General features: G+C 34.4%; 1 protein-coding gene across 1 annotated transcript in view; it reads left to right on the top strand.

The window, feature by feature from the left end:
- Nucleotides 1-26,035, top strand: part of LOC113505760 — a gene marked incomplete at its 3' end in the record, with an annotated part of 58,991 nt that extends 32,956 nt beyond the window's left edge. Inside the window, exons 2-5 of the mRNA XM_026888565.1 lie at nucleotides 2,867-2,950; nucleotides 21,095-21,245; nucleotides 24,780-24,901; nucleotides 25,442-26,035. Of these exons, the coding sequence (XP_026744366.1) occupies nucleotides 2,867-2,950; nucleotides 21,095-21,245; nucleotides 24,780-24,901; nucleotides 25,442-26,035 (951 nt within the window). The remainder of the gene's footprint in view (nucleotides 1-2,866; nucleotides 2,951-21,094; nucleotides 21,246-24,779; nucleotides 24,902-25,441) is intronic.

Here is a 26,035-nt window from a genome sequence, read left to right as displayed (position 1 = left end):
GATCTAAAACCCAGTTCAGATAGTAACACAAATTGGTAGCAAATTGCTGTACAATTACACGGAGCGGCCGCCCGGGCCGGCTGCTGTTACGTGCGAATCAGTCCCTTCCTACCTGACGTAACTGAGCAATAACACCATTGTCTCTCGTATCTTGGACGCCTATCGAATGCGAATCGCTTTATTTGTCTCGCTATCTTGATCGAATCCCGTAATCTCTTAATACGGTGTTTTGGAGATTAATTGATGCGAATTTTACCTATAAGATGAGAAAGTTTTTCTTATCGGTCAATTTTGCCTAAACGTCTAAATGGGTTTAGTTTTATTTTGTTAGATGAGTTGCACTAGATCTTATGTAACTAGGCTACCCCAATAAATATGCGTGAGAAAATCAATGTTACAGCAATATTTTTTCAAGCTTACGTTTAATGTAATTGCTCGTCAAAGGTCTGCGATTTGTAATTTATTTTATTCAAATCATTACATGTATTCGCAGAAATAATAAAATACAGTAAATATTTCGAAAAACTATTTTTGACAATGAGCATATTTCGAAATGTGACCTAAATTCCTACACAAAAGGTATTCTCTTAACTTATTAATTAGAATACAATCAGAAGCAATTGAAGACGTACCCAGATTACGATACTACAACCGCACACGACAAAAAGTTCCCAAGCAAGCCTTGCAGAATAATACCAACTTAACTTTGCGGCCGGGAAAAATCTTGCTAAATATTTTAAGAAGAATTTTCTTTAACTGCATGCAGGTGTAGAAGTATGGTAGGTGCATATGCAAGTTGGTAGTAGTTTACACATGAACAATAGGCGATGGTGCTATAAACTCCACAATGGTGGTTTATCTGGACATCTTTATGAGGAGCGCGTCAGTAAGTCAATGGTACGTGGTTATGGTGAAACACTTAGCTTAGACAATACACCATGGAACAAACGCTAGGTAAATAGATAAATATTGTACGTGTATTGTGGAAGTCCTAATGTGTTGGTCCTAAAGAGGCTGAAATAAAATCTTGCATAAATTCTTCTTAATACGTTTACTTCTATATGTTAAACTTGTGTGACGTCACTTACCAGTACGCTTTTTACTAGCAAGTGATGTTTTAGCTCCCATTACCGTGCAATTCATCAGCTTGAGTGATTCATTTTCTTGACCTTTTAATGATGTGATAAAATGAAAAATACGTATTCAATATTTTTTGGAGATTTATATTTTGAGATTTAGTCAAATACCACATGTTTGACCGACCTAGATTTTGGCAACTACCGTCTTAACTTTTCATGATGTTATGATAATGATGATGATGATTAGCTTCATTGCGATACAGCATCCTGTACCCACTGATAAGTTACATATCCAAGTGGCAGACCATCTTAAAAGTATTGCAAAAAGCTTCGTGTGTTCAGTAGCCATTGTGTAATAATACGGTTGGTTAAGGAAATTATGTAAGAGTTGCGACCAATACTTAGCTTTAGATTGTGTTTTTAAGTCTAGCTTCGTTAAGATTTCCTTGGCAGTTGCAACATGTTTATTATAATTATATTTGTGGGTGGCTTGTGCTACTTGTGTTTTCGGGGTCCGTGGAACAATATTTGGTTCTTCATCTTGTTTTTGTTAAATGAATTTAAGAAACCGATTTTGGGTATAAGAATAATTATTACTTGAAATGGTGTGTTCAGTGAATTCAGAATTAATTAAATTAAATAAGAGCTATTTCATAACTGCGAGAGATTTGGTTTTTGCCTTTAAATTTGAATGTATTAAAAGTTTTAATGCTCGATGTCAAAATATGTTTTCATAGCTAATTATTAATTTGCGTAATTTCAATTACATGCATTACTATTGAGTTTCGTAATTTGATTGCTGACCACAATTACAGACATCGTTAACATTTAAATCCGTTCGGGTCGTGTTCGGATGTCGAATATTCGAACTTGATCGTCAAAGGTTCTTTTATAGTGAGCAATCTGTGCGAGGGATTGGTTCATTAAATAGTTTCGGTAGTGAATCATTTTGGTAGATATTTAGGCTCGGCGTTAATTCGTCATCATTGCTATACCATGTATAGTAGTAGGTAGGTATCATAGCAGAAGGCATGTTTAAAAGAAAACAAGAACGAAAACCGATTTTCTTTTTTAAGAACCTTTAATAGACAAAAATGTTGATCACCAGAATTTGTTACTGATGTGAATTTTGTTTGGTAATCTTTCAAACCTATCTACCAAATTAATTGGGGATCGAAAAAAACACAACATATTCATTACTTATGGTCAAGGGTCATGTTGCCCTAAAAAGGTACTCCAAACTAATTTTGTAACAACTTACATAATTGGATACCGAAAATAGCTGACAGGAATCGTGAGTTAACAAATGGATGCATTAAGTACCATTTGTAGAGTTTAAAGGCACTTTATCGAAGCGTCTTTAATTGCAGCAACGGCATAAAAAAGACCGGTCGGTTAATGGATCTTGCGTACCGAAAGTTTCTCGTATTCATCTAAATACAGCCATTCTTCATGAGTTTGCTTTCATTTCATTGAAATCGCTGCGTTTCACAGATAAATGTTATTCCCTTTGCTTCAAAATCATCGTGCCCTGGTAGGCGCAATATGTCTTTTTCTTCCATACTGACATCATCTCATAAGAAACACTTTTTTGCAGCCATATTCTTGTTGGTAAAATCTTAAAATATAGTGGAAATTATACCATGTATTTACAACATTACATGAGGTCAGTAAGAGTCATTGTATGCCATAGTTTGCGGTCCTTTCAGAGTCGTTTGCTATTACAATAATTTTTACAGCCAAGTCCAATATAACAAATTTTAATATAGATTTTCTTTTCTTTCCAGAAACAAAGCAGAGTCCCGCTGACGAGGTTTACATGCACCGGCCGAGGGTCTGGATACTATGCTGATGTGGACACTGGATGCCAGGTAAGACAGCTAATATACTTTGTTAATTAACAAAGCCGCTTGGCGAAATATAAAAACAATGAGTAACCACATAGCGAATGCCTTAAAGTGTGGTTATGAGCTTTAGAACATGAGGTTGTATCCATTTGAGTCTTATCCATATCTAGGTATTTAAGTGACTTAGATATTGTCATCTTCATACATCTAAGCGTTTTCTTTTGACGTTAAGCATTGTAGACTTGACGGTCAGGTACCTAGTGCTCGGTGGGTGTTGAATTGCTATACCTGGCCGCGCTCTTACTAAATGCGGGAGACGTTGAACAGTGGTTCAGGTATAGTCAGTGGGAGTTCGACATTACCCACTTCCTCCAAAAGTACTTGGTACTTGTTCTCTATGAATTTATAGAAACATCTTCAATGTCACAACAATAAAGAATATGTTAATGGCTCAGCTAATCAATTAAGACGCGTTTACTTTGCATAATGGCGTTAGATGCGGAGATTGTGTGTGATTAGTTACTGAGGGCCGGATGCGTAACGGTTTACGCTCATTACCATCGATACCAAGACTTGTATGGTCAACGAATTATGAGTAATATGATGGTGTTACTGACCATATTAAGGCACAGCTTTTAAAGCTATTTTGTATGGTGTGTGTGTGAAGTTGAAACATTAAATTTGAAGTAATTAAGATACGTGACAGCATGTGGTTGTTTAATTATGGAGCTTTTAAATCCTACTTATCTCGTAAGTTTGATCAGGCGGGAAGCTAACCTAAATCTATGAAATTGGTGTCTGAGATGGTGTCACAACTTTGACGTATCTGTCTGTCTATTTGTGGCATCATAGCTCCCGAACGGATTCCTTACGGCTCCCATGTTAAAATGGGATATGGTAATCCGATGACCAAGTGAGAGTATCAATTACTAAGCCACAGATTTTAAAATTCTGCTAAGGATGATTTATCAAGTAGGTTATAGCCGGGTTTATTTTTATTAAAATTTTAGACTATCTCGTTGACTTCGTAGGCAAAACCTGAATTTACACAAGACTGTATACGTTAATGACTTCATTTAGTAAAAACTGTGTCACTGTCATTAGAGCCTACCAACAAAAAGATGCATTAGTATTCCACTTGGTGAACAAAAAGAATAGACTATTTTCGTGTTCGTATTTATGTTAATAACGATGTTTTAGGTCATTTAAGACTGGTTTCATGGACAATAATGGATACTATATTGTGAAGGTAACCATCTGAGTCCGTACTTGAGCACAAATTATCTATCTATCTGTGATCGTACATTTTTTTTATAATCGCATGTACCTAATTCAATTTTTACGTGTATTATAGTGGTTTCTTAGGTTTACGCGAATGTTAGACATTGAAATGTAACTACTTTTACGGATTTTATCGCGGTTTAATTTTAGATTTTAGTTCCCGACGTTTCGAAACCTTTGCAGTTTTTTTACGTGTATTGCTATTTTTTTCATAACAGTATAATTTCGATCATAAACCAAATAATATAAATATGAAATTTTCTCTCTGCATCTACTTAGACGTCTATTGAGTTTCAAATTAACTTGTTTTAGAAGATAAAATAACATTTATATCATAAATGTCGTACACACTACGCTAGTTTGCATTCCAAAATACCTACATGTTATGAGTGTCAAGAAGTATATGTAAGTAATGACATTTTTTAATTTCTGTGAATGAATGAAAACAAATTGACCAATAAGGGTCTGACTCAGCTTGACAGTTGGTATTTTATAAAGGTATAAATTAATTGGCTTTTAAATGACGGTGACGGTGGCACGTATACACACGGTGACAAGATACCACCGTGTTTTGAAGGCTTTTTTTATAAGTCTGTCATTTTGGTAGCTCTTTTTATAGCAAAGGTTAAGTTTTATTTAGTAGTCATTAATATTTATATTATGGGGACTCTAAGACTATAATGATATGCTTTACGTGAACCAATAGTTAATACTGTCACGTTTTAAATGTGTCTGAAAAAAAGCTGAGTTGAAATAAAAACTTTTGATTTCGACATGACCAGTACTTTTTTCTTTTATGTTAATATGACCAGTACGTTAATAAACTTATTTACCTAATGTTTTTTTTTTGTACGGTATTTTTAATTCATATTTTAAAGCAAGCTGAGTTTTTTAATGTCTTTAAACATTTTAAGAAAACATTATCTTTAAACCACCCACTTGGTGGCAATACAAGGTTATAAAAAATAGGGACATAGGTAATATGTCATGTGCCCACATGATTTTATTTTATTTTTTTAATTGGTCCTTCGGTACAAGATGAAACAGCTTCGTCACATGATCGAGTCCAAAGTGATTTATGATTGTAAGCTGATTTTATGTTGTTGATAAGTTGTATGAGAATTTAATGTGTCAGTTCATTAAAAATAAAGTTTTATGTTGTGCCCGAGGCTTTGAATCGTCGTTTACTAAAGGAACAGTATTTTGATGTGATTCGATGCTTATTTGAAAAAGTTAAGGTTCCATGCATAAAACGGTCCATCCGTCTGTCACCTGACTGTATCTCATGAAGAGCGATAGCAAGACAGTTTTAATTTTTACAGATTGTGTTTTTCTGCTGCCGCTATAACAACAAATATGATATGTTTGAGGTTAAGCAATGGTTTCTCAATCATTGTTCGTAACGTTATAACGTAAACTTTGTTACAAATATAAAAAAATTACTATTAGCTTTTCTCTTGTCGTGAGTTCAACTGGCATTTAACCATTTTTTTGGATTGGAAACAGTGGTATTCTATTTTTTATTTTCCATAAATCTTAGAAAAAAAATAAAGTATAGATTAGAAAATAAAATAAATTGAAAATATGAATATATTTGACTTTTAGTATTTAATTTTCTTATTTTACCACGGTCAAATATCTAGCAAACTCGTAAAAGCGACGAGTAGAAACATTATTATAAATATGCTAATATATTTGTAAATAATAAAAAGACACCAATCAAACTTTCATTATATGGAACCTTCGTGGTGATTTATGATGCAGGTTCATCCTCCCACAATCAATAACTATTTAGCAAAGGTATTGCAATCATTCAGCTTTGTGCCATTATAATCAATGTTCCTAATTGCGTGTTATAGCATTCCTTTCTCATTTGAGTAGGTACCTACTATCATTTCAATTTTTTTTTCCTATTGGAAATTGGATGGAAAAATAGTTTTGTCTTAATTTAATAAGAGAGGCAATTTGTAAATGGATATTAAACAAGAATGAATATTATCTCAACAAAGTAACCGATTAAAATGCCTTAAAATGTTTGACTTATAAACTACTCTCCTAATAAGTAAATGGTGTATATAAAAAAATACAAAATGACGTAACTTTTTTTCCAAATAGAGTTTTCTTATAAAAGACAATAACACGCATATTAAAAAAGAATAGAATAATAAAAAACATCAAACTATTGATCCGTTTGACATAATTTATTTCGAGACAAAACGTGATCGGTCTGCTATTGTAAATTACATCTTACTGCTCCAGTTATAAGGTTTAAAGTGGAATTCGTTGTTTCACTTCCTGAGGTCGTGACTTTTACTCTTCAATACAGGATCTAGACCATTCTAGTATCCGGTTAAAAGTCTTCACAGTAACAATTTAGCTGTTAAGAAACTGTAGTTTTGCTTGTAACTTATATGAGTTTTAGGCGAACTTCGAAGAATTTAATTGATTAAAAGTAGGTATATGTTTCAGGCTTTCGTACCTAAAGCTTAAACATTAAACCCTAATAACGTATGCTAAGGCTCCGCTCGTCTGTTCGTCCGTCTGACATCAGGCTATATCTCAAAAACCCTTACAGTTTAATAGTTGAAATTTTTCAAACGATGTTCTTGGTTGTTGTTTTATTTTGTGAGACGATTTTCTTTTGTCTTTTTTCTTTAGTCTACGCACTTGACCGGTTTTGCTAGTAGTGAGCGATATTTTGGAACATCGTGTTCTAGAGATGCTAATAGAAAAGTTATTAAAACTAACTTAGCTATAATTTACTTTCACTATTCGTAAAGAGATGCTGCCCAACAGGACGAGTTGCATGGTCTCACTTTTCCCGGTACAAGATAACATAATACTGGCACTGCACTTTAGTTAAAATACAATCTATTCATTAAAACGACAAATAATTTCATCATAGTAAACATAGGAATCAGCTATTCATCAAAACCTTGTCAAAATATGATTCAATAAAACAGCGAGTGTTGAAACACTGCCATATAATTACAGATGCATCGGTCGAAAATGTTCTTAAACGGCTGTGACCTCAAGCGTGTGAATTTAAGAGATTTATAGCTCCTGATAATGAGTTACGCAACCCCAAGGTCTCGTAATAAGGGTCCCTTGGATATGGCATGTTTATGGAGCTCGAAGCGTGACATTACTTGCACTCTTATGAAATAATTTCCATCAATCGAAATGTCATATTTCGCGTGACTCAGAATATTTTTTGTCACGTTTTGTATATATTATCGTTCAATTTAAATTCATTATGTTTTCAGTTGAGATGGCTTTTAAAATGTAAAGTCTACATGACCAGCATCATGCCCTAGTGTCCTCACCAAATCCATTTTTAAGCCATAATAAAGTTCTATTCTATGACGTATAAATAAAGAAATGAAAAACAAAAAAAGACAATAAATACTACCTAAAAATAATACCTACGTAAACGACAGATTGAAACATCGAATGCATTCAAGTCAATGAACTTTATCGTCCTTTAAAGTTTCTTTTGTATTTTTTTCCCACTCACTTAACAATCTAAAAATATCTTTAAAATTAAAACAAAACCAAATAAAGAACAAGAACAAGCTACTTAAGAAACAGTTCGGTGATTAAAAATAGACCTTAGACGTGTGTTCATAATGTTCCAAATCATTATTAAGCGTTAAATTAAAAAAAAACCAGTAAAGTCAAATCACACTAATTTTATGAATACGATAGTATGCGAGTGTGTGTATGTTGTTGCCTCTTTAAGCCCAAACGGCTGGACCGATTTCGATGAAATTTTATGTTTAGGAAACTGACCTAGACCTGCGACGACCACGAAGGTTTATTTTATAGACTTCGTTACCCATGTTGATGACATAATTTATTAAAAATTACAGACTAGTATCATTACGAGACAGTCAATCTTTCCCCTTTACAAAACTTTTTATTTGGCTCAGAACACACTTTATCATTTCGACAAGTTAATTGGCACTTTTGTCTATAGAATGTTGAACTGTTGGAATATATTTCTATTTGTTTTCTGCTGTAGAATATAATAACATAATCGTGGCTGATCTTCTCCTTGGAGATGTTTGTATTTAATTACTTACACGTAAGTGTTGCTTTTGATTTGTTAAATTGTCCTTCAGTTTTTAAATGAATCCACAATTATTAATAAAACAGGCCTCAGGCAGGTTGATGGACGAATAAAAGATGTTAAGAAATAGGACCCCGGAGGCATCTGTCGAATAGAGAAAATTGTAAACTATTTTATATTTAATTAATATTTTAATATATATATGAAGCTGCGAAAGCCTTAAGTAAGGCTGCCGGACTGACCAGTCAAAGGCCTCGAGTTAGGTCCTAAGACACGCATCGACTTTTCAAATAATGTTTGCTTTTTGGAAATAAGTATCTTAGCTTCCGCCCAAACTTGGTAAAAATGTACATCCTGTATCTAATATGTGTCTGAAAACACATTCGAACCCACGACATTTGAATTAGCAGTGCATCGTTCATAATACTAGGCTACCACTGCTATTATTATAAAATTGTGATAAAGACATCATGTGATCATCATGTCTTCTAGAGCTTTGTGACTTTAGTCTGTCATTTTGAATTTTAGCCCGTTTTATAGGTCGCATGTGATAAATAATTCATATTTTTTTACTTCCTTGATTTATTTCTAACATCAAACGTTTACGCGGCTTTAATATTAATTGATTTAATTAAAATTCACAGATAGGAGGTATGTTTCTTGATATTTAAGTGTGCTTAGTATTAAGAGTGTAATAGGGTTATCACATAATGCAACAATAGCATTGCACACGTAGCACAAAATCGTCATAGCAAAAATGCGCCTGTAATACGCCTGGCCCAAAACTGTACAAAGAATCCGTCTTATAAAGAGAACAGAATTCAACAGTGTACTTAGGTGATGATTAGCCGTCTCATGTTAGAGAAAAAAACAACCGCTCGAGTGCGAGTCACACAGAGACTCGCGAAACAAAGAGTTAAGTACATAATATAGCCTAATACCAACTAGTAAAAACAAATGATCAAAAAACTATTGATTCCTTCTAGATTTTTATCTTTGATGTAACGACAGGAAAATTTTAACTTTCTAGCTATCACTGTTTTCCGTTTGAGAATGACGGATAGGTGCTAAAGCCTTTATAGTATTCGTACATTTTTTACCCTTTAGTTCCAGAATCTAAAGACCAAGCCAAATATTTAGAATGTTTAAAGTACCTTGAAGATTTGAGCCGGTTACAGTTGTCCACAATCAAATCTATACTAATATATAAAGCTGAAGAGTTTGTTTGCTTGAACGCGCTAATCTCAGGAACTGGTTCAAATTGAAAAATTCTTCTTGTGTTAAATAGACCATTCATCGAGGAAGGTTTTAGGCTATAAAACATCACGCTGCGACTAATAGGAGCGAAGATACAATGGAAAATGTAAAAAATAGGGCAGGTATAAATCATAACTTATATCTTCTAACCACGCGGACGAAGGAAGTCGCGGGCAACAGCTAGTAGGTTTATATGGTTCCCCCTGCAACCCGGATTTTCATTTACTCTACATACTACTACTACTACACGTTGCCTATCCTCATGTGATCGTATTTGAGCTCAAATATTGACTTCAGGGTTCCTCGCCTATATTAAAGTATTTTTTTTCTTTAAGACGGAATGATTCTATTAATTACTTACAAATATAAAAATTAATTAAAGTTATAGTCCTAAGTTATAAATACTTAATTAGTCAAAATAGTTTTAACGTTAATCTATTTCGTTTTTATATCACGTGTTTCTTTATGACATTCATGAATTTAAATAAGTTGAGTCTATTAATAAAAAAGAATGTTAATTCATTAGGCTGTAGTTTTGAGACTTAGTTTAAAGATGATCACTGTACGAAGTAGTATCTACGACTACGAAACTATGAAACAGATAAAAAGTCCTCTCCCTACTTTGCTCATCTCCTCAAGGAAAAATGATTTTTTATACTAGCTGTTACTCGACCTACTCAGCAAGGATTCATCCCTTCCTTTCTCACATCGTTCACTTAGTCCATCCATCTCTTGATCAAAGCTAGTACGTACTAACAATAATGCATTTCCAAACATTACCAAAACGATGTTGTCAACAGTTTTTACTAGAACCTTATCTGTCCATCGCCAGCTCTGAAACTCACAAATGACACGCGAACCCATTGTTATTACTCATATTGTTGTAATTGTTTGCAACAGATATGAAAACCGGTGACAAGTCGGGTGTTGCGTTCGTTCGGAAACAATGACACTGGAAGTTCGTAATTTATGAGAGACAGCGATTTTATGGCCATTAGACGATATCATTACGGTTGAGAATTATGTTATTGTGTCGGTTTTTGGAATATCTACCAAAATTTCTTAAGATAAGAATGCTGAAGTCATGGAAGCGTGTAGGTACAAGGCGTTCAGTAGCATCTGACTTCCACAATTGTATTATTGCTTTAAGCGGTGGAAAGGCTCTCTGAACATTGGAGCATTCGTAAGTTCGACCTAAACCGAATTACTAGTTTGTTTAGATTGGTGTATCAAGTTGGCGGATATAATGTTCCTGTCTTTTTTCAGATATATGATTAATTTTATGAAATTTTGCCAAAAATATGACCAGACCAGACCCAGACCTTACATTAGATGTCAATCAGTCAGTCATCAAATCAAATGTGTAAAACGCACTCGCTCCGTTTCTTGTCATAAACTCGCTAATGCTTCCACCTCACAACCTATTGTACTCACTTACTTATTATAACCTGTGAGACTGTTTTTTCGTTCAAAATAATTCTAATGTAGCTATGGTTACCAAACGTCTTAGCGAATACGAAATATGTATTGCTAAACGTAGGTTATCATTATCATTATTCTTATGTTTGATGCTACCTACATGATCATACACGAAAATAATTATTCGGACAAATTGATTTATTTATTTAGGCTCGCGGGTATACAAGTGTACGCAACCATGTACGAATATAATATATGACGGATTTAAACAAAATATGTGTTTTTTGCCCGTTTGATTTGCCAAGAAAAACTTTATTAATTTGTAAGGTTCTCATAATATATGTAAAAGTTCAGTTGGAAAATATATGGTTTTTTTTTGCCAAATATGGTCGCGTATCATATCATTAATGAAACTCGAGAAGAAAGAAAATTAAAGAAAGTTTTTTTTTAGTCTTGATACATAATTTACTTCCTCACCATTATTAATTATTCCATTCATTCACACGTGGTCCGGCAACAGGCTTTAAATAATAATGATGTTCGAAACTATCGATCTTAGAACGTAAACCACTAACATTCTTGAAGGCCAGATCTAAAAGCAGGCCATCAATTTAACGACGGTCTGTATCCGACAATAAAATACAACATTATAATAAGTATTTGATAAAATCATCATTAAGAAGGAAGAATGCTTCATTGAGATCCATGTGATTACCTTGACAGAACAATGGAAGCTTTCGTTTACACTACTTAATGATGTGATCTGTCACTGATGCGGCAAAATGTGATAGATCGAATAGAGAAGAATGTGAAGGATAAAGTCAGTAAGTCGGAGTCGTTTAGCAATAACTACTACTGCCTGGTACCTTGGAGAAGTGAGAGGAAAGCAACGTACCCTTAGAAAGGGATCCTTTAAGGAGCCAAGGAGTGTTGAAGTCGTGGAACTCTGTGATCAACTTAGTGATCATTCAGATCTAGTAAGGGCAAGGCAAGGTATAGGGGTGGTTTTAGTCGTTACAAGACTTATGTTACCACACTCTGCTCTTAGCTTGAGTTAAAGTCATAAAGCTAAACTACCTTTTTGTTCCCCTAAAAAGGTAGTTAGCTGGAACTGTGCAAAGCAATCCCGTGTTCCCAATGACTAGGACCGTAATTGAGTTGTTACTGATATAGACTTGGGTACAACAGTTTTTGAATAATAGTTGTATCTATCTTAAGAGTAAACGGAGCTTAATTTCTTCTGATCTGTATCAAGAATATATAGCAGTAGTAGCAGTAATTTTTTAGCTGTTTAAATATTTGTTTAAAATGTTTTTATTTTTATCACAAAGAACAGGATGATCTTCCAAAATCCTCTTCCGCTATGTGAAGCGGAAGTGACCTACAAAGCAGCCATTACAGAACTAAGTATAACACAGCTGTTACAGTACCAGACGCTTTTACTCTTACAACACTCGGTGCACTGACCCTGCTTGTTACCTTGAACTTTACGTCTCGTACCTTAATACTTAGTACCAGTAGACTTTAGTTACAGTTTCACCTAATAATAAAATTTATAATGCCATTGATACCTACATCTACAATTGCTTTCTGCATCGGGCTGCATCCCTTTGTTTTTTTGTAAGAAATTAAGAAGTAATAATCTTACAATTTTAAAACTCTATTTCGTAAAGATCTGATACGGTACCCCATTAAGGGGATTATTAGACATCAGACATAGTGCAGAAATGGTCGCTATTAAAGTAGAGGTAAACTGATCCCATGTACGCAACAAAACTAGAAATATATCTGTATATCGCCTATGAATTGCAAGATTTTTTATATATTGCTAGGCCACTGCTGCTAAGTTTTACGTAAAAAACTTCGTGCTCAGATGCTTATCATAAATCGATACAAAATTGAATGTTGCTAAGGTGGGATCAGAGGGTTTACCGCTACATCTTGAAGGAATATTATTATGTTTTCGGAAGCCTAACAGCGCAATAGACGACGTAGAATCTCTCTTCCCCCCCACCCCAATAATAATACTTTAAGACGTGATCGTAGTCTCCGTGCAGTAGAGGCTACCTGGATGATCAATTCGTAAAGCAGCTTCTCGAAGTAAGCCCATCAAACCTCATCGGTAATGCCCCACTGAACCAGTTAGCTCCGCCTTGACCTTTGCGGTACTGTCTTGGCAGGTAGCGCACTCTAAATAACTAAGCGGTTATAGCGACAGATCGGTTAATGTTAGTAAGAACTGTGAGATCTTTGAAAGTAATTCTAGGTTTAAAGGCCGCTAACCCTGAAGCCGTTTGTTGGCTATTTTGTTTTTGAAGAGACTTAAATCAAATCATTAATTATTTGTAAAACATAGGTAGAAAAAGAACCAGAGCTTTTCGTCATAACGTTTGGAAGTGACTGAATTTGGATTTAAATTGGACTAAAAAACTGTTTATGGTCAAATTCTTCTTGGAGGGATCGTCCTCAGGGGAGGTGGCGGGTAATGTCAGACTCTTACTGACTGAACCTGAATCGACGCCGTTCATGGTCTCCCTCATTTGGTCGGTTGTTTGTTTTGTACATACCTACTATCTGTGAGACAAGAGCAAACACATACACACAACATAGGTTTTATTTTAATACGGTCTTATGCCATACCTGTCCCGAACTTCCGAAGAATCATAGTATTCTCGTCTGACGACCCACATTCTTAACCAGTTATGATTGAGCTCAGCAGATGAGCCGGCCGTCCTCGCTCGAACGTAACTCTCGCCTTCACTTGAATGAGAGCGAAAGTACTTGCGCTTTCATGAATGGAACCACGCGTTTGGTAATTCGGTTTTACTCATTGAGTACTTCAATTATAAAGGAATAAAAATGCATGGTAGTAACTTCTCAAAATATTTTTTGCATTATCTTAAGCGATTTCCATTCTTATTGTTACCGCTTATATTGCACTGATAAGTTCACTTTGCTTAGTCTTATTTCTTTCTTCATTGACTCACATCACTCTAATACATATTATAATATTGCTGATACTAAGTATAATATTTTTTAATATATTCTATTTCGTCGAAAAAGACGTCGACGGCAGACTATTGACCAATAACATTAACTTAACATCTGTCAATACAATAATTTAACAATAAAAGTTTTGAGTGAGCGGTAATCAGGTGTAGCAAAAACAAAAAAGAACAACAGTGGCATTGCGGTTACAGGTAATACGGTCGAGTATAATAGACAATAGGCTATAATTACTACCATAAAACATTGTTTACAATTTTTGTAAAGTGCGGTATTTATTTATTATTAGTCTGACACTTTATGTCAAAATGATTAATCATGGTCGCCCTAGTCGAGCGGTCAAGGTCGCGCGATGACTGACACGGTTAGAATGCGCGTACGCATCGAGATAACGAGAAGTAGGACTGAGGACCCTCTGACACTTCGAGTATTATTATGGGGGCTGTGGAAAACAGACCTTGTGTTTTTTTTATAGTGTTCTAAGGAATATACGTCGTACATTGTAGATCACACAAATGTTTGGCCGCGCGAGGATCGAACCTGTGACACGTCACGCGCAGTTTCTTTGACGTTGTGACTTATATCAATCGGCCTCCCATGTAGAAAACTGAAATTTGAAATTAATTTACAACCTGGCGGTAGACCATCAGAGCCCTTCAGAGAAGCCCACATTACACTATTAAAATAATTATAACATTCCAGTACGTCTGGCGCCAAAACACCAAAAAACAAAGTTCATCATCAATCAGTCATAATTATATTACCATTGTTAGTATTGATTACAATTTCTGATTCGAATTGATTTGAACCGAAACGAATAGATGATTCATGATTTATGGTGACCATGCTATATTGTTAATTGGTGGAGAATTACAATATTTTTTAATTTATCTTACATTTTTAGTGACAAAAAAACGGAAGACTCTTAAGAAAAGTAAGTAAGCTATTGCTTTTAGAGTTTCGTAACTATACGGTAGTGTTCCTAAAACTCCGCTGTCTGTCCGTTCGTCTGTTACCAATTTACGGTATCTCATTAACCTAAAATGATAACTAGACATTTTTTTTGGAGGATGATGTATTTCTGTTAGATACCGCTACAACAGTTAAAATCCAGATAATGCAACGCCGGGTACGGTCATACATTTAATGGGTGACTAATTACCATAGGTAGGCTAGGTAGACTAGGTACCTAACGTACCTACGAGGTATCCACAAATGATGAGACAAAACATAAAAAAATATAATTCGTGACTTTCCTTCCTCCTTATTAAGACCATTTATATTTTATTCAAGTAACAGACAAGTTTTCGCTCTCGAATAAAAAAATACGATTAATATTTAATGAAATAAGAAAACAATCTGTTTGCAAATCAGCGACTCGAATGATTAAATAGCTGTTGTTGTAATAGACCGTTTATAATAATAATGTCATTTATATTTATTTTATTAAAATTTATCCCATTTTTTGGAAGGTGATCTAGTTTACAAACATAATTGACATCGATCTTGATTGTTTCGTTAATTTAATTTACTGTTAAATAATTATTCCCACGCATATTTGTTAAACAATATTCGTGTTGAATTTGATAATATTCAATTATGTTAAATCGGTCAAGTTTGACTTAGATTCATGACACTGAGGGTTGAGTATAAACAAAGTTAGAAAAAATTGTTACCCACTATCAACGGGCAATTTCTGGTGTCTAACACGCGATACAACTTGGTGACAGACAGACGGACATAAAGTCTCAGTAAAAGAAAAAGAAAAAAATAAGTGTTTTTAAAACGTCTAAATTTTGATCACATGGTCAAATTTACATGCTTTACTCGTAGTTCTTCTACCTTGTTGTTTTTATATTAAAGGAATGTAATCGAATACAATGAAATATAAAAATACACACAGCACAATGTTACTGTCCAGTGTAATGAAACCAGTACATCGCAATGGATTTTTTTGTTTCTATTTTGTGAATCTTTTAATCATTATTTCAAGATCCGATATTTACGACCGGATTAGGCGAAAAACTAGATTTTCCACAACTATTTTAATCAATCAAAATTAGGATGATTTAAGTAACCACAAAGCCGTATGTTTGAAAAGGCAAACAGGTACCTTTTCGAATCAGGAAGTGGAACTATTAATTTAATACATCACAAAAAGCATAAATAACACGTGCGTCTGCATTTAATTATATTTTATGATCTAAATTTTGTGCCACGTCTAGTTTAATTATAAATAGTTATTATATCAATAGATGCACATAACTATGTCTTCATTTGCATGAACATTATCAGTAGGTCAATGTACGTAAAGGTATAGATATGTCTGGAGGGAGTGGTCTAAGCATGCCACCTTGAGGAACGCTCCAATATGTATTCAATTCAAAGGTTCTTAGGATTATGAACTATGTTAAACAATCATGTTTAACTAATTCAGGATTGTATTAAGTAGAAACATTGTAAATAAATATGTAAATAGTTAATGTGCGGGATGTATAATTTTCTATTTTTTTTATGTGTAGACGTAATGCACCTAATAAAACGCTGCAGATAAATTTGATGATATTTTACTATTTTTGATGAAACATCATTTTACACCATATATGTATATCTGAATCTATGTCATGTAAATATGTAATGTACTCGTCAGGTAATAAGGACCATGTATGGCACGCTAAAAATAAGGAAAGTGAGAAGGCGGAATAGCCATTTAAATGATTAGTATTATTGAGATTGGAAATGTGTAATTGTCATTTTCATAAACCGCAAAATCGTTTATGGCTTAGCTCAACTTCATACATAAATTAACTAAATACAAATCAGTGAATATTTCTACATAATATTTACTAGATAAGTAAGTGCGTAATAGGGTTTATAAATGATGACTGCTGTTAATCAAATTGGTAATTATAAATTTCTCCGGCTTTTCATCCGTGTAAATTATGGTTTATTTTCAATTTTAACAGCTTTGCCATTTTGCATAGTTTGTGAAGGTCACGGGTTATAAAACCATAATTAACTTTGCTTGGTTTATTAAGTTCTTTTCCTATATTAAAGTAAATACATTATAACGTTAAGCATTTGTGCCAAATCCAATGATTGTGGTGGATAGTTTGGTAAAAAAAGTAATTGGTTTGGCGACCTATTAATAAAAATGTTTTGCTTTTGTAACATTTGAATGTGCAACACGTCACTAAATATTGTCATTATTTACCTAATATTATACCGAATATCAAAACAAAATAGTAGCACATTTTTCAAGTATGGAAACAAATATCCTCAAACAATGACATTTTGACATCCGTAACATGATCGTGACAGTTCAGCCAGCGTATGGAATGAGGAAGAGCTTTGACCTTGACCTGAACGAAGTATCCGATGAGACTGACACAACAACTAGCAGATCTAATCTTAATATGTTGAATGGTCTGGTTTTATTCTTTATTTTCATGGCATTTAGAACAAAAAATAATAATAAAGCGGCTTGTAATGGAAATTACAGTACCAACAAAAAATACGGTGTACTATGCGTTTTCAGGTTTTAGTCAGTTGAGTCGACCTACAGAGAGAATCCAAAAAAAGTACTGTTGTTGTATAAACTTTTTTTATGTTGATGAAGTGTTGATGAGTCTTCCTTGTTTCTTCACAGCATCACAAAAGTCATAAAAGCAACATATAAAAAAATAAACCGTGATCTCATAGTATCTAAACAATAAAAATGTTTATGGTTCATCATAAAGATATGCACAAACCATAACCTAGAAACAATACAACAAAAGCCATGGCTGACTACGAAACGTGGAAATTATTCAATCGTGTTTCACTGATGCGTGATTGCACATAATTATAACAATTGTTTAATTAACGCATCCTTTGATAATGATGATGATCAAAGCTGCAATCAAGGTATAATAATGGTACTAGTACCTGCCTAAACTTTACCAAAGAACATTAGACAGTTTGAAGTTCCCATTCACATTATTTTAGGTATTGATTTTCCAAAAAGGATCTTCAACATAGCTTAAATTACTATAATTAATACACCAAAACAAATACTAGCTGATCTTCTAACAGCCCAACCTTCAATAACTGAGTCGTGCATGGCGTGATGAACTACAATTAACTAAACACCTAAATTAAGGCATAACAAACAAATAACAACACAACTTGCTCGGAGGATCCGAAGTTTTTGACCTTTGTATAATTGACTATTGTGGGTACACTGGGTACTAAGAATTATATAATATTCATTAGGTCACACATTGTTGGATGTGTTATTGAATTATGGAGACGTGACACGGTGTATGTTCGTCTGTTAAGTATTGCAGGTGAAGTGCGAAAGGCGGTTTGAATAGTGTACCCAGTTTTCTGGAAAATAAGGTCTGATGTCTAGTTAGGATTCCGAATATCATGCAATTTTGCCCTGTTGTCTTAGACATGTCCGTGAGGTTTTGTAGCTCATAGGCATTTTATATTACTTCAAATACCCTTTTATGTACTCTAAAATTTGAAGTCATATTTTTTTTACCATATTTATTTATGGCATTCTCAACATGTTTAACTATTTCTTTAAGATTTTAGTACGATTCTGTAATGTCGAAAATAACCATTTTCGTCGCTTCATGTTTAATGACAAACACACTGACCTCCTTACCTACTTCAAGGATATTGAAAACAAGCCATTACACCTATTATAATTCTAATGGCCGCAATTATTGCTTCGAATTATAACATGAACAAAAACGTTCACAGAAATGCAATCACGCGAACTACAGCTTTATGTTGTTCTAGTTGCAATAACATCATCGTTTGTAACTCTGCCTTCATATAATTATTATGTGTCATCATATAATATTATACGTCCTTTTAATAGTATGCAAAACCCGCGATCATAGGACTCCGGTCTTCGCCTTTTATGGTTTCGAGCTTTTCACAAAACACTTTTTGAAAAGAGTTATCCAATCACTCACAATGAAACTTAACCTAATTTACGTCATAAAAAATCTGCAAAACCGGAAGACATGGACTACTTTATTAAAATTTAGCAAAAAAATAACGGAGTCATTCACGCCGTCGGCGTCGAGACCTCTCCATACTTTTTGTTCGTTCTTTTTGTATTCATCATCGACAAATTACTCAACATTTCGACATTTCCCTGATTTCATTATACGACTAGTTTCCGTGTACTGAACTCGAGGAATGCGTGACTACACGTAATTTATTCATTAATACATTTGTATGATTCATCTCCGAATTATGTTACATTAGTTTGCTGCCAACTTCACCGTTTTGTTTGCATTTCCAAATTTGAACGAGTATGACAAAACATTTTTAATATCCTCTAAGAGTCTTTTGCCATTGTTTCGGAAACTTTGGGTCGTTGTCGGCGATTATAATGACATTATATTGTGATGCCGCAATAAGATTTTTTTTATTAACTGTACGTTATGTCATGTGAGTCTATACCGTGTTTTATGTGTCTGCCAAATTCGTACAATCATGAGCAGACTTAAAATCTGGTATTAAATGAAGTTCAATATTGGAATCACGTTTGGCATAGATTTTGCAATGTGGGAAACAGCCGTGCTATTATTTACATAGACGGTTGTGCGTTGCCAATAAATTATTGTGTCAATTATACTGGTGTAGTGCAAATTCATTGGGTTATTTTGGGCAATCTTGTGCTACTACGCTATATGGTTTTTAGACTGATAATAGACTTTAATAGTTCAAGTTTTTTCGCTGATTTCGATCTCTTAAAACCGGAGAAAACAATACATCACGGAAATAAAACACTTTTTTTTAGTTATATTTCGCTTATCGTAACTTCCTCAAATTATTTTAACATAATGCTTCACATATGAGTAATAATGCATGAATATACAAGGCCGAGGCTCAAACCAACAGTAGCACAAAGACCACCAGTTTTATATTATATTTGAATGACGATCTAACGTCGGAAGCCGACTGCCGTAATACTATCAAATTGAGTTATAAATCGCGTTTCCTTCGTTTTTGTATAGTGCTAATTATGAAACAAACGATGCTTAAATTGAATGAATTGATATCTTTTTCAGATTACCTAGTTTCTTGACGTCATTTCTGCCTGGAAGTGGAATGTTTTCGTTTATTTTTTAATGTCGTGTTTAGTATATTGTTATTGTTCCTTCCGTGTCATAGATTCTATATAATGACCTTAATTCTAAAGTCCGTTGAAAAAGTTTCTGTGCCGTTTAAGCTGACTAAAAAAGTTATCTTCAGAAAAAAACAAAAATAATGGCAACATCTTTTCAGCATCTAATAATGTGTCTTAATATGAAACAGTTTAGATAAAGAACGTAATAAATAATACATTTTTCAGCAAAGAACCTATTACAAAAATGGTTAATACCACTCGTATATTTTTTGCGAAGAATGCGGATTTGTATCATAAATAAGAATTGGAGTCACAAATTAGATGTAGGACGATATACGACTTGATAATGGATAAATCACACTTGGTATTATAGTGTCCTGCCTATTTCAGCTCGTGCGAATTTAAAATGTGTTTGTTTAGTGTCGTTGTTAGTTTTTCGATTTGGAAGTGTTAATTGATTATAATAAGTTCTACTGGCAAAAATCTTGTGACTGCTATTGTAACGTTTATTAGGTAAATTCCAGAAAATCTTTAACAAGTGGTTTTGTTTGAATAAGTGATACCTAAATGGCTTGTGTGAAGGATAAGGATAGAAGATGCTAAGGCCTCGAACAGATGTATTTTATTTTGCTACTACTTCTACTATATGTTATTACTGTCATCAATTGAACATTTTAAATTTCATTTTCTTCTATTCTAAATCAGCAAATGATATGCCACATTCCAACGAATATGTTAGAACTAAAAAGCGTTTTTGTAGTATATTATGTGCACGATGTCCAAATTATTACTCTAATTTTTGTATACTGCACGGGTAGCCCTATGGGACAAGCACCTATGTGATCCACAAGGCTTGCTCTAAATCTTATTGTTTTTGATCTTGTGACTTGAATATTCGTGAAAACCCCTGCAACACAACATTATATTCAATAGAGCGGCTTTTATTTGAATCCATGAAAAAGAAATGTGTTAATAGGTAAATATTTCATTGTTCAAGGTGTACCACATGTGCGACGGCCTCGGGCGGCAGTTCAGTTACAAGTGCCCCAACATGACGCTGTTCCAGCAGCGGATGCTCATCTGCGACCACTGGTACATGGTCAACTGCTCCATGTCCGAACGCGATTACAACGCTAATCTGCTTATAGGTAAGACCTTTAATACTAAAGCAATTATTTAAATTTAGGATATACTTTATACTATTCAACTATGGAAAGATGAAGGCACCGAAAATGGCACATTTTTCTCTCATGATCTCTCGGATAGCTTATCACCAAGGATTTTTCAATGTTAAAAATTGTCTGAATCTCGGCATACAAAATAAATCAAAAGATCAAATGACTACAAATATTTTAGTGTCACCAATGAAACAAATGCCTACACATTGTCCGGCTCATTCACATGCATAAAACTAAAACGCCCATTGCTCAATAAAGTTCCAATCAAAATAGATCTTACAACTAATAAACTGCTTGAATTATATCTACAAGGTGTCGATGTTATTATTCAAACACATCGGTTTGCACTATAACGAGTTTCTAAATTGGATGACCATATTGCATAAGTACCATATTACGTGTTATGCACTGCAGGCCAAGGAGATGCTACTCTAAATTGCCTTAGAAGCCTTGATCTGAGTAAATCTGTGGGTTTAAGTGAGGTGGGCCGAGGTAATGAGATAGCGATTGATAATCTGGTGCCTTCAATGATTTCCCCAAAAGGAAGGGCAGAGGTGTACGGTACTGTACACCCACACTGATGACGAGGATAGTTTGAAATAGGTATCAAAGCAGGTGTTATGGGGTCTTAATACAGGGCTGTCTTGTTTGGGAAAGTGCTCTCCATTATAACACTTAGCATTGTGTAACTTCCTCTACGAAGTTTTGGAGGTTTATTTGATCCTTACTTTTCTATTAAAGATATTGGTTAAAAAATACGGGTTTTGAATTTTATTTCAATACCTACGCGTAATCCCGCAACTTTTATCAGAGACCTCTAAACCAATGAACCTCGCCTTGACGTTAATAAAGTTATAAATAATTATTGGCACGCAAACTGTAAAAATTCCTTGGTATAAACTTTCATTATACTTTTTGGTTGGTATTAAAACATTTATCTGTAACCTAGACATGAATAGAAAAAAAATAGATACTGATCTAAACCTATCAGAGATGAAAATCCAAATTCAAATTTTAGTCTAATGACAGATCGTTGGAGTTAGTCCTTACTTGTCCTTCTAGTACGAATGATTGTGTGTGTAACCAAGAATTGAAAGCAGCATTGTCAAACTGCCCACGCGCTGTCAATCACAACAATAATAATCTTCGTTATCACTATTAACATCAAAACCCATTCATCAAGGATCAAAGGACCTTCAGTAAGACGCATTCCATAGGATCATTGATCATGAATTGACATGAAATGTTAATGGTCTAAATACAGATACTTTATGACGTGCCTATGAGCCTTTTGTTTTTTCTTTAAAAGATGCTCTAAACATAATTGGTTCTCGAATTTTTTGCCAATAATAGTAATGTGAATGTTTATATAGTGTCGAAGTATGACACTTAAATCTGAGCTTGATACTGATTTCGGTCCATCGAAATTAATGTTATATGAAACCCAAACCTAAAGATAAACGATATTTTACATATTTTTAACATCAAATCTTCGTTACTCAAATTCATACTCTAACACAATATTATGATAAAGGCGGTTTGTTCCATTCAAAACCATTGCATTGAAAGTTTTCAGTGGATAATATTTTCGCTTACTGCTTTAATAAGTTTTTATTAATTTAAAGTTTGATTGACATGAAACTAATTACAATGATTATACTTCTTTTACAAATGTATAGTATTAATTAAGTTTCAAGTGCATTCCGAAGTTTTTGTAGCGTATTAACTTTATAACGAGGTCGAACTATTTTATTAAAATTGAAGACTATAATCTTTAGTTAGTATCCTTTTATTTATTATAGAATGATTATAATAATGAGATGTTGCTATAGAAATAGTTTTCAATGTCTATTATTTAACCTTATGTATAGGCAGTAGTTAAAATATAAAGTCATTAGTGAAATTGCTCGTTCGTGGTCATAATACACATTTATTAAAGTATGTATTTTTTTTAAGAACAAAAACGGACAACATATTTCAAATGAGACTTAGTCAATCTTAATAGATTTTTTTTTAATCTAGCCCACTGTGTCCCACTGCTGGGCAAAAGCCTCCTCCAAATCCTTCCACGATTCCCTATTCTGTAGGTCATAGAACCAGCCCGCGTGGTAACCGTTAAGGTCGTCTCGCCACCGCTTCCTAGGCGACGCCGTCCATCCGCTGGCTCCCATAGTGTGGTGACTAATAGAATTTTATGGAGCTTAAAAGTTAACAATATCAAAATAAATAAATAAATCGGTTAATCCTGTTCAAAGTTATGAGATGACATATATAAAACGACAAATGTAAAATCTCCTTCTTTTTAATGTCGGCAGAAAATAAAAACATTACGAAGTCGACAGCTAGTAGGAAAACGTGATTTGAGTGTTAAACAAATAGTTCTCAATATTTGTTTTTACTGATACAACCAAAACTAATCTAAATTGCAGAGGTAGAGTACCTATCTGTCTATTGGATCACGGTCAAACTAATGGTTAAATCCATCAAAATGATTTATATTGCAGATTGAACACCATCAAAATGACAAACAAACAATAGAAAATAATAAACAAAACCACACATACTCACACGACAAATATTAGGCTATTAAAAAAAAACAATAAAAACATTTTATCGTGTTGCCCAGATAACTGAGGCAGACAGGCAATCACTTCTTGTAAAACACTATTTAAGAGGGATCCGGTTGGACTGAAAGCCGACCCCAACATAGTTGGGTAAAGGTTATGTATCATGATGATGATGGATGAAATCTCAATTATTTAACACCTAACACCAGGATCGAAGCCGCGACGTTATGTATACATCAGCCTAACCTCATGAAGTGGTGGCAAAATCTCATCAATCATAAAATAGCTAAATAAAACTTCTTGTATTTTTTTTCATTAGCATCCACAACTCGTAAACAATAGCTATTTAGTATCAATACAACAGGTACTTAACCACAGTTATTGATTTTTTTTGTCTTCATTGTAAAGATTCATAATTACCGTGATGGCAGAAATTATAGTGCAAGTATTTGTTTGTTTTTTGCTCTGATGTTGTCTTTATACTGTCTGTATTGTAGGATCTATCCGACAAGTAGAGCCAATATGAACAACTGTGCCTTCTTTTTCGTCGTAGTCATTGCTTGCGACATTGAAGTCAAAGTCCGCTGTTGTATTTTTACCCCGGTGGTTACGATCACCTGTGAGAAAGTCGCTTTTCTGGTTTAAAACCTTTCAGACCAGGCAGTATTGTGCAAGCACTTTCTCCAACTGCAAAATTTTATCGTTCTATCGTGCAACCCCGGGGCACGATCTTACGATAAAATTGTGATGTAAGACTTTCTGTGCAGTCTTTATTAACAAGCTTCATTTTAAGCACAAAAGACAGCTCACTTCGTATATTTAGATGCTAACCAGCCGCAAACCGCGAAAAACATAAATAGGCCCTTCCCTATTCATGTTTTTCGCGGTTTTAAAAGTCAACAAATGCAATATATACAAACCTTACAATAATTTGCAGGTCAACGCGACAAGCCGTTCGTGTCTGACGATGAGATGCGCTTGCGCACGCCGCGCCCTGACATCCTATCCGGGCCGCCGTACAACCCTTACTATGACGTGCTGAGAGAGGCAGAGACCAAGGTAATTAAACGACCTTTATGTCCGCTACCATTGAGGAGTTTTCTAGATTTTCCTGATTTTCTTTCAACATAATTCTTAATACATTAATTTTGTGAACGAGTTTGATGTTAATTTATTTCACCATCCTTTGATGCGCAGTTTTTATAAGCCCTTTTAGTGGTGACAATAAATAAAAATATGTTGAGAAATTGTAATTTTCTAAGAAATCTTACTCAATCCTTATAAATAGAGTTTATCATTGGTAATAACCGCACTTTATGACTTCTCTTGGCAACCTTACTAATGCATCTAGCTGTACCTACGGATTCACACGTTCCCATTTAGGTAATGAAACTTTTTAGTACCACTCGTGATATTATACTTATATTTGAATCTAAATGACGATGTTTTGAACAAAATATTAAATTCCACATATTTTGAATATGGAGCATGATAAAGTTTACCACGAAGTTATTGAATTAATTTTATTCTATATTTTGATTCTAATTAAACCACAAAAATTTGAACCGCTTTGTTAACACTTACTCTTTTCCTTGCCAGTTTCCCGTCCACCCAGGCAACAGTATTGTCGGAGCAGCTGACATCATAGGAGACGCCGACAACGACGACCTGGACAGCGGCAAACAGAACTACAGACCTCCGACTTCTTGGTCCACTGGCACAGGCCGCAGGTTCCGCAACAGTGCCAAAGCGAAACCCAACATCAACTCCAACTTCGCCACCAGAAACTTTGACCATCTTGACGAGGCCGCCTCACAAGAACCTGATGCAACATTCGAACCGACACCCAGCTCTAAATTCGCGACAAACACTAAACTGAGTGTAACGCCGCCATCTATTGAACTGGTTCCTCCAGCACCACCATCAACCGAATCAAAGCCAGAAGACTCGAGTGTCCAACCTTCACAAGATCCTGTCTTCAAGTTTATTAAGCGTTTTGACCCCACTTCCCCTGATGTCAATCACTCTCCGATGACCAAGTCAGAGATAATTGATTTGAACGGACATCTTCCTGCCGGCCAAGTGAGCTCTGAAGAAGAAAGGTCTCCAAGAAAGCATAAGAACTTTGGCAATAATCTAAATACCTTCCAAACAGACAATGACAAATCCTTCTCTGAAGGATCCAGGTTCAAC

Source organism: Trichoplusia ni, chromosome 27 (assembly GCF_003590095.1).
Source record: "Trichoplusia ni isolate ovarian cell line Hi5 chromosome 27, tn1, whole genome shotgun sequence".
Classification (NCBI taxonomy): domain Eukaryota; kingdom Metazoa; phylum Arthropoda; class Insecta; order Lepidoptera; family Noctuidae; genus Trichoplusia; species Trichoplusia ni.
This window is presented reverse-complemented; position numbering and strand designations above follow the sequence as displayed.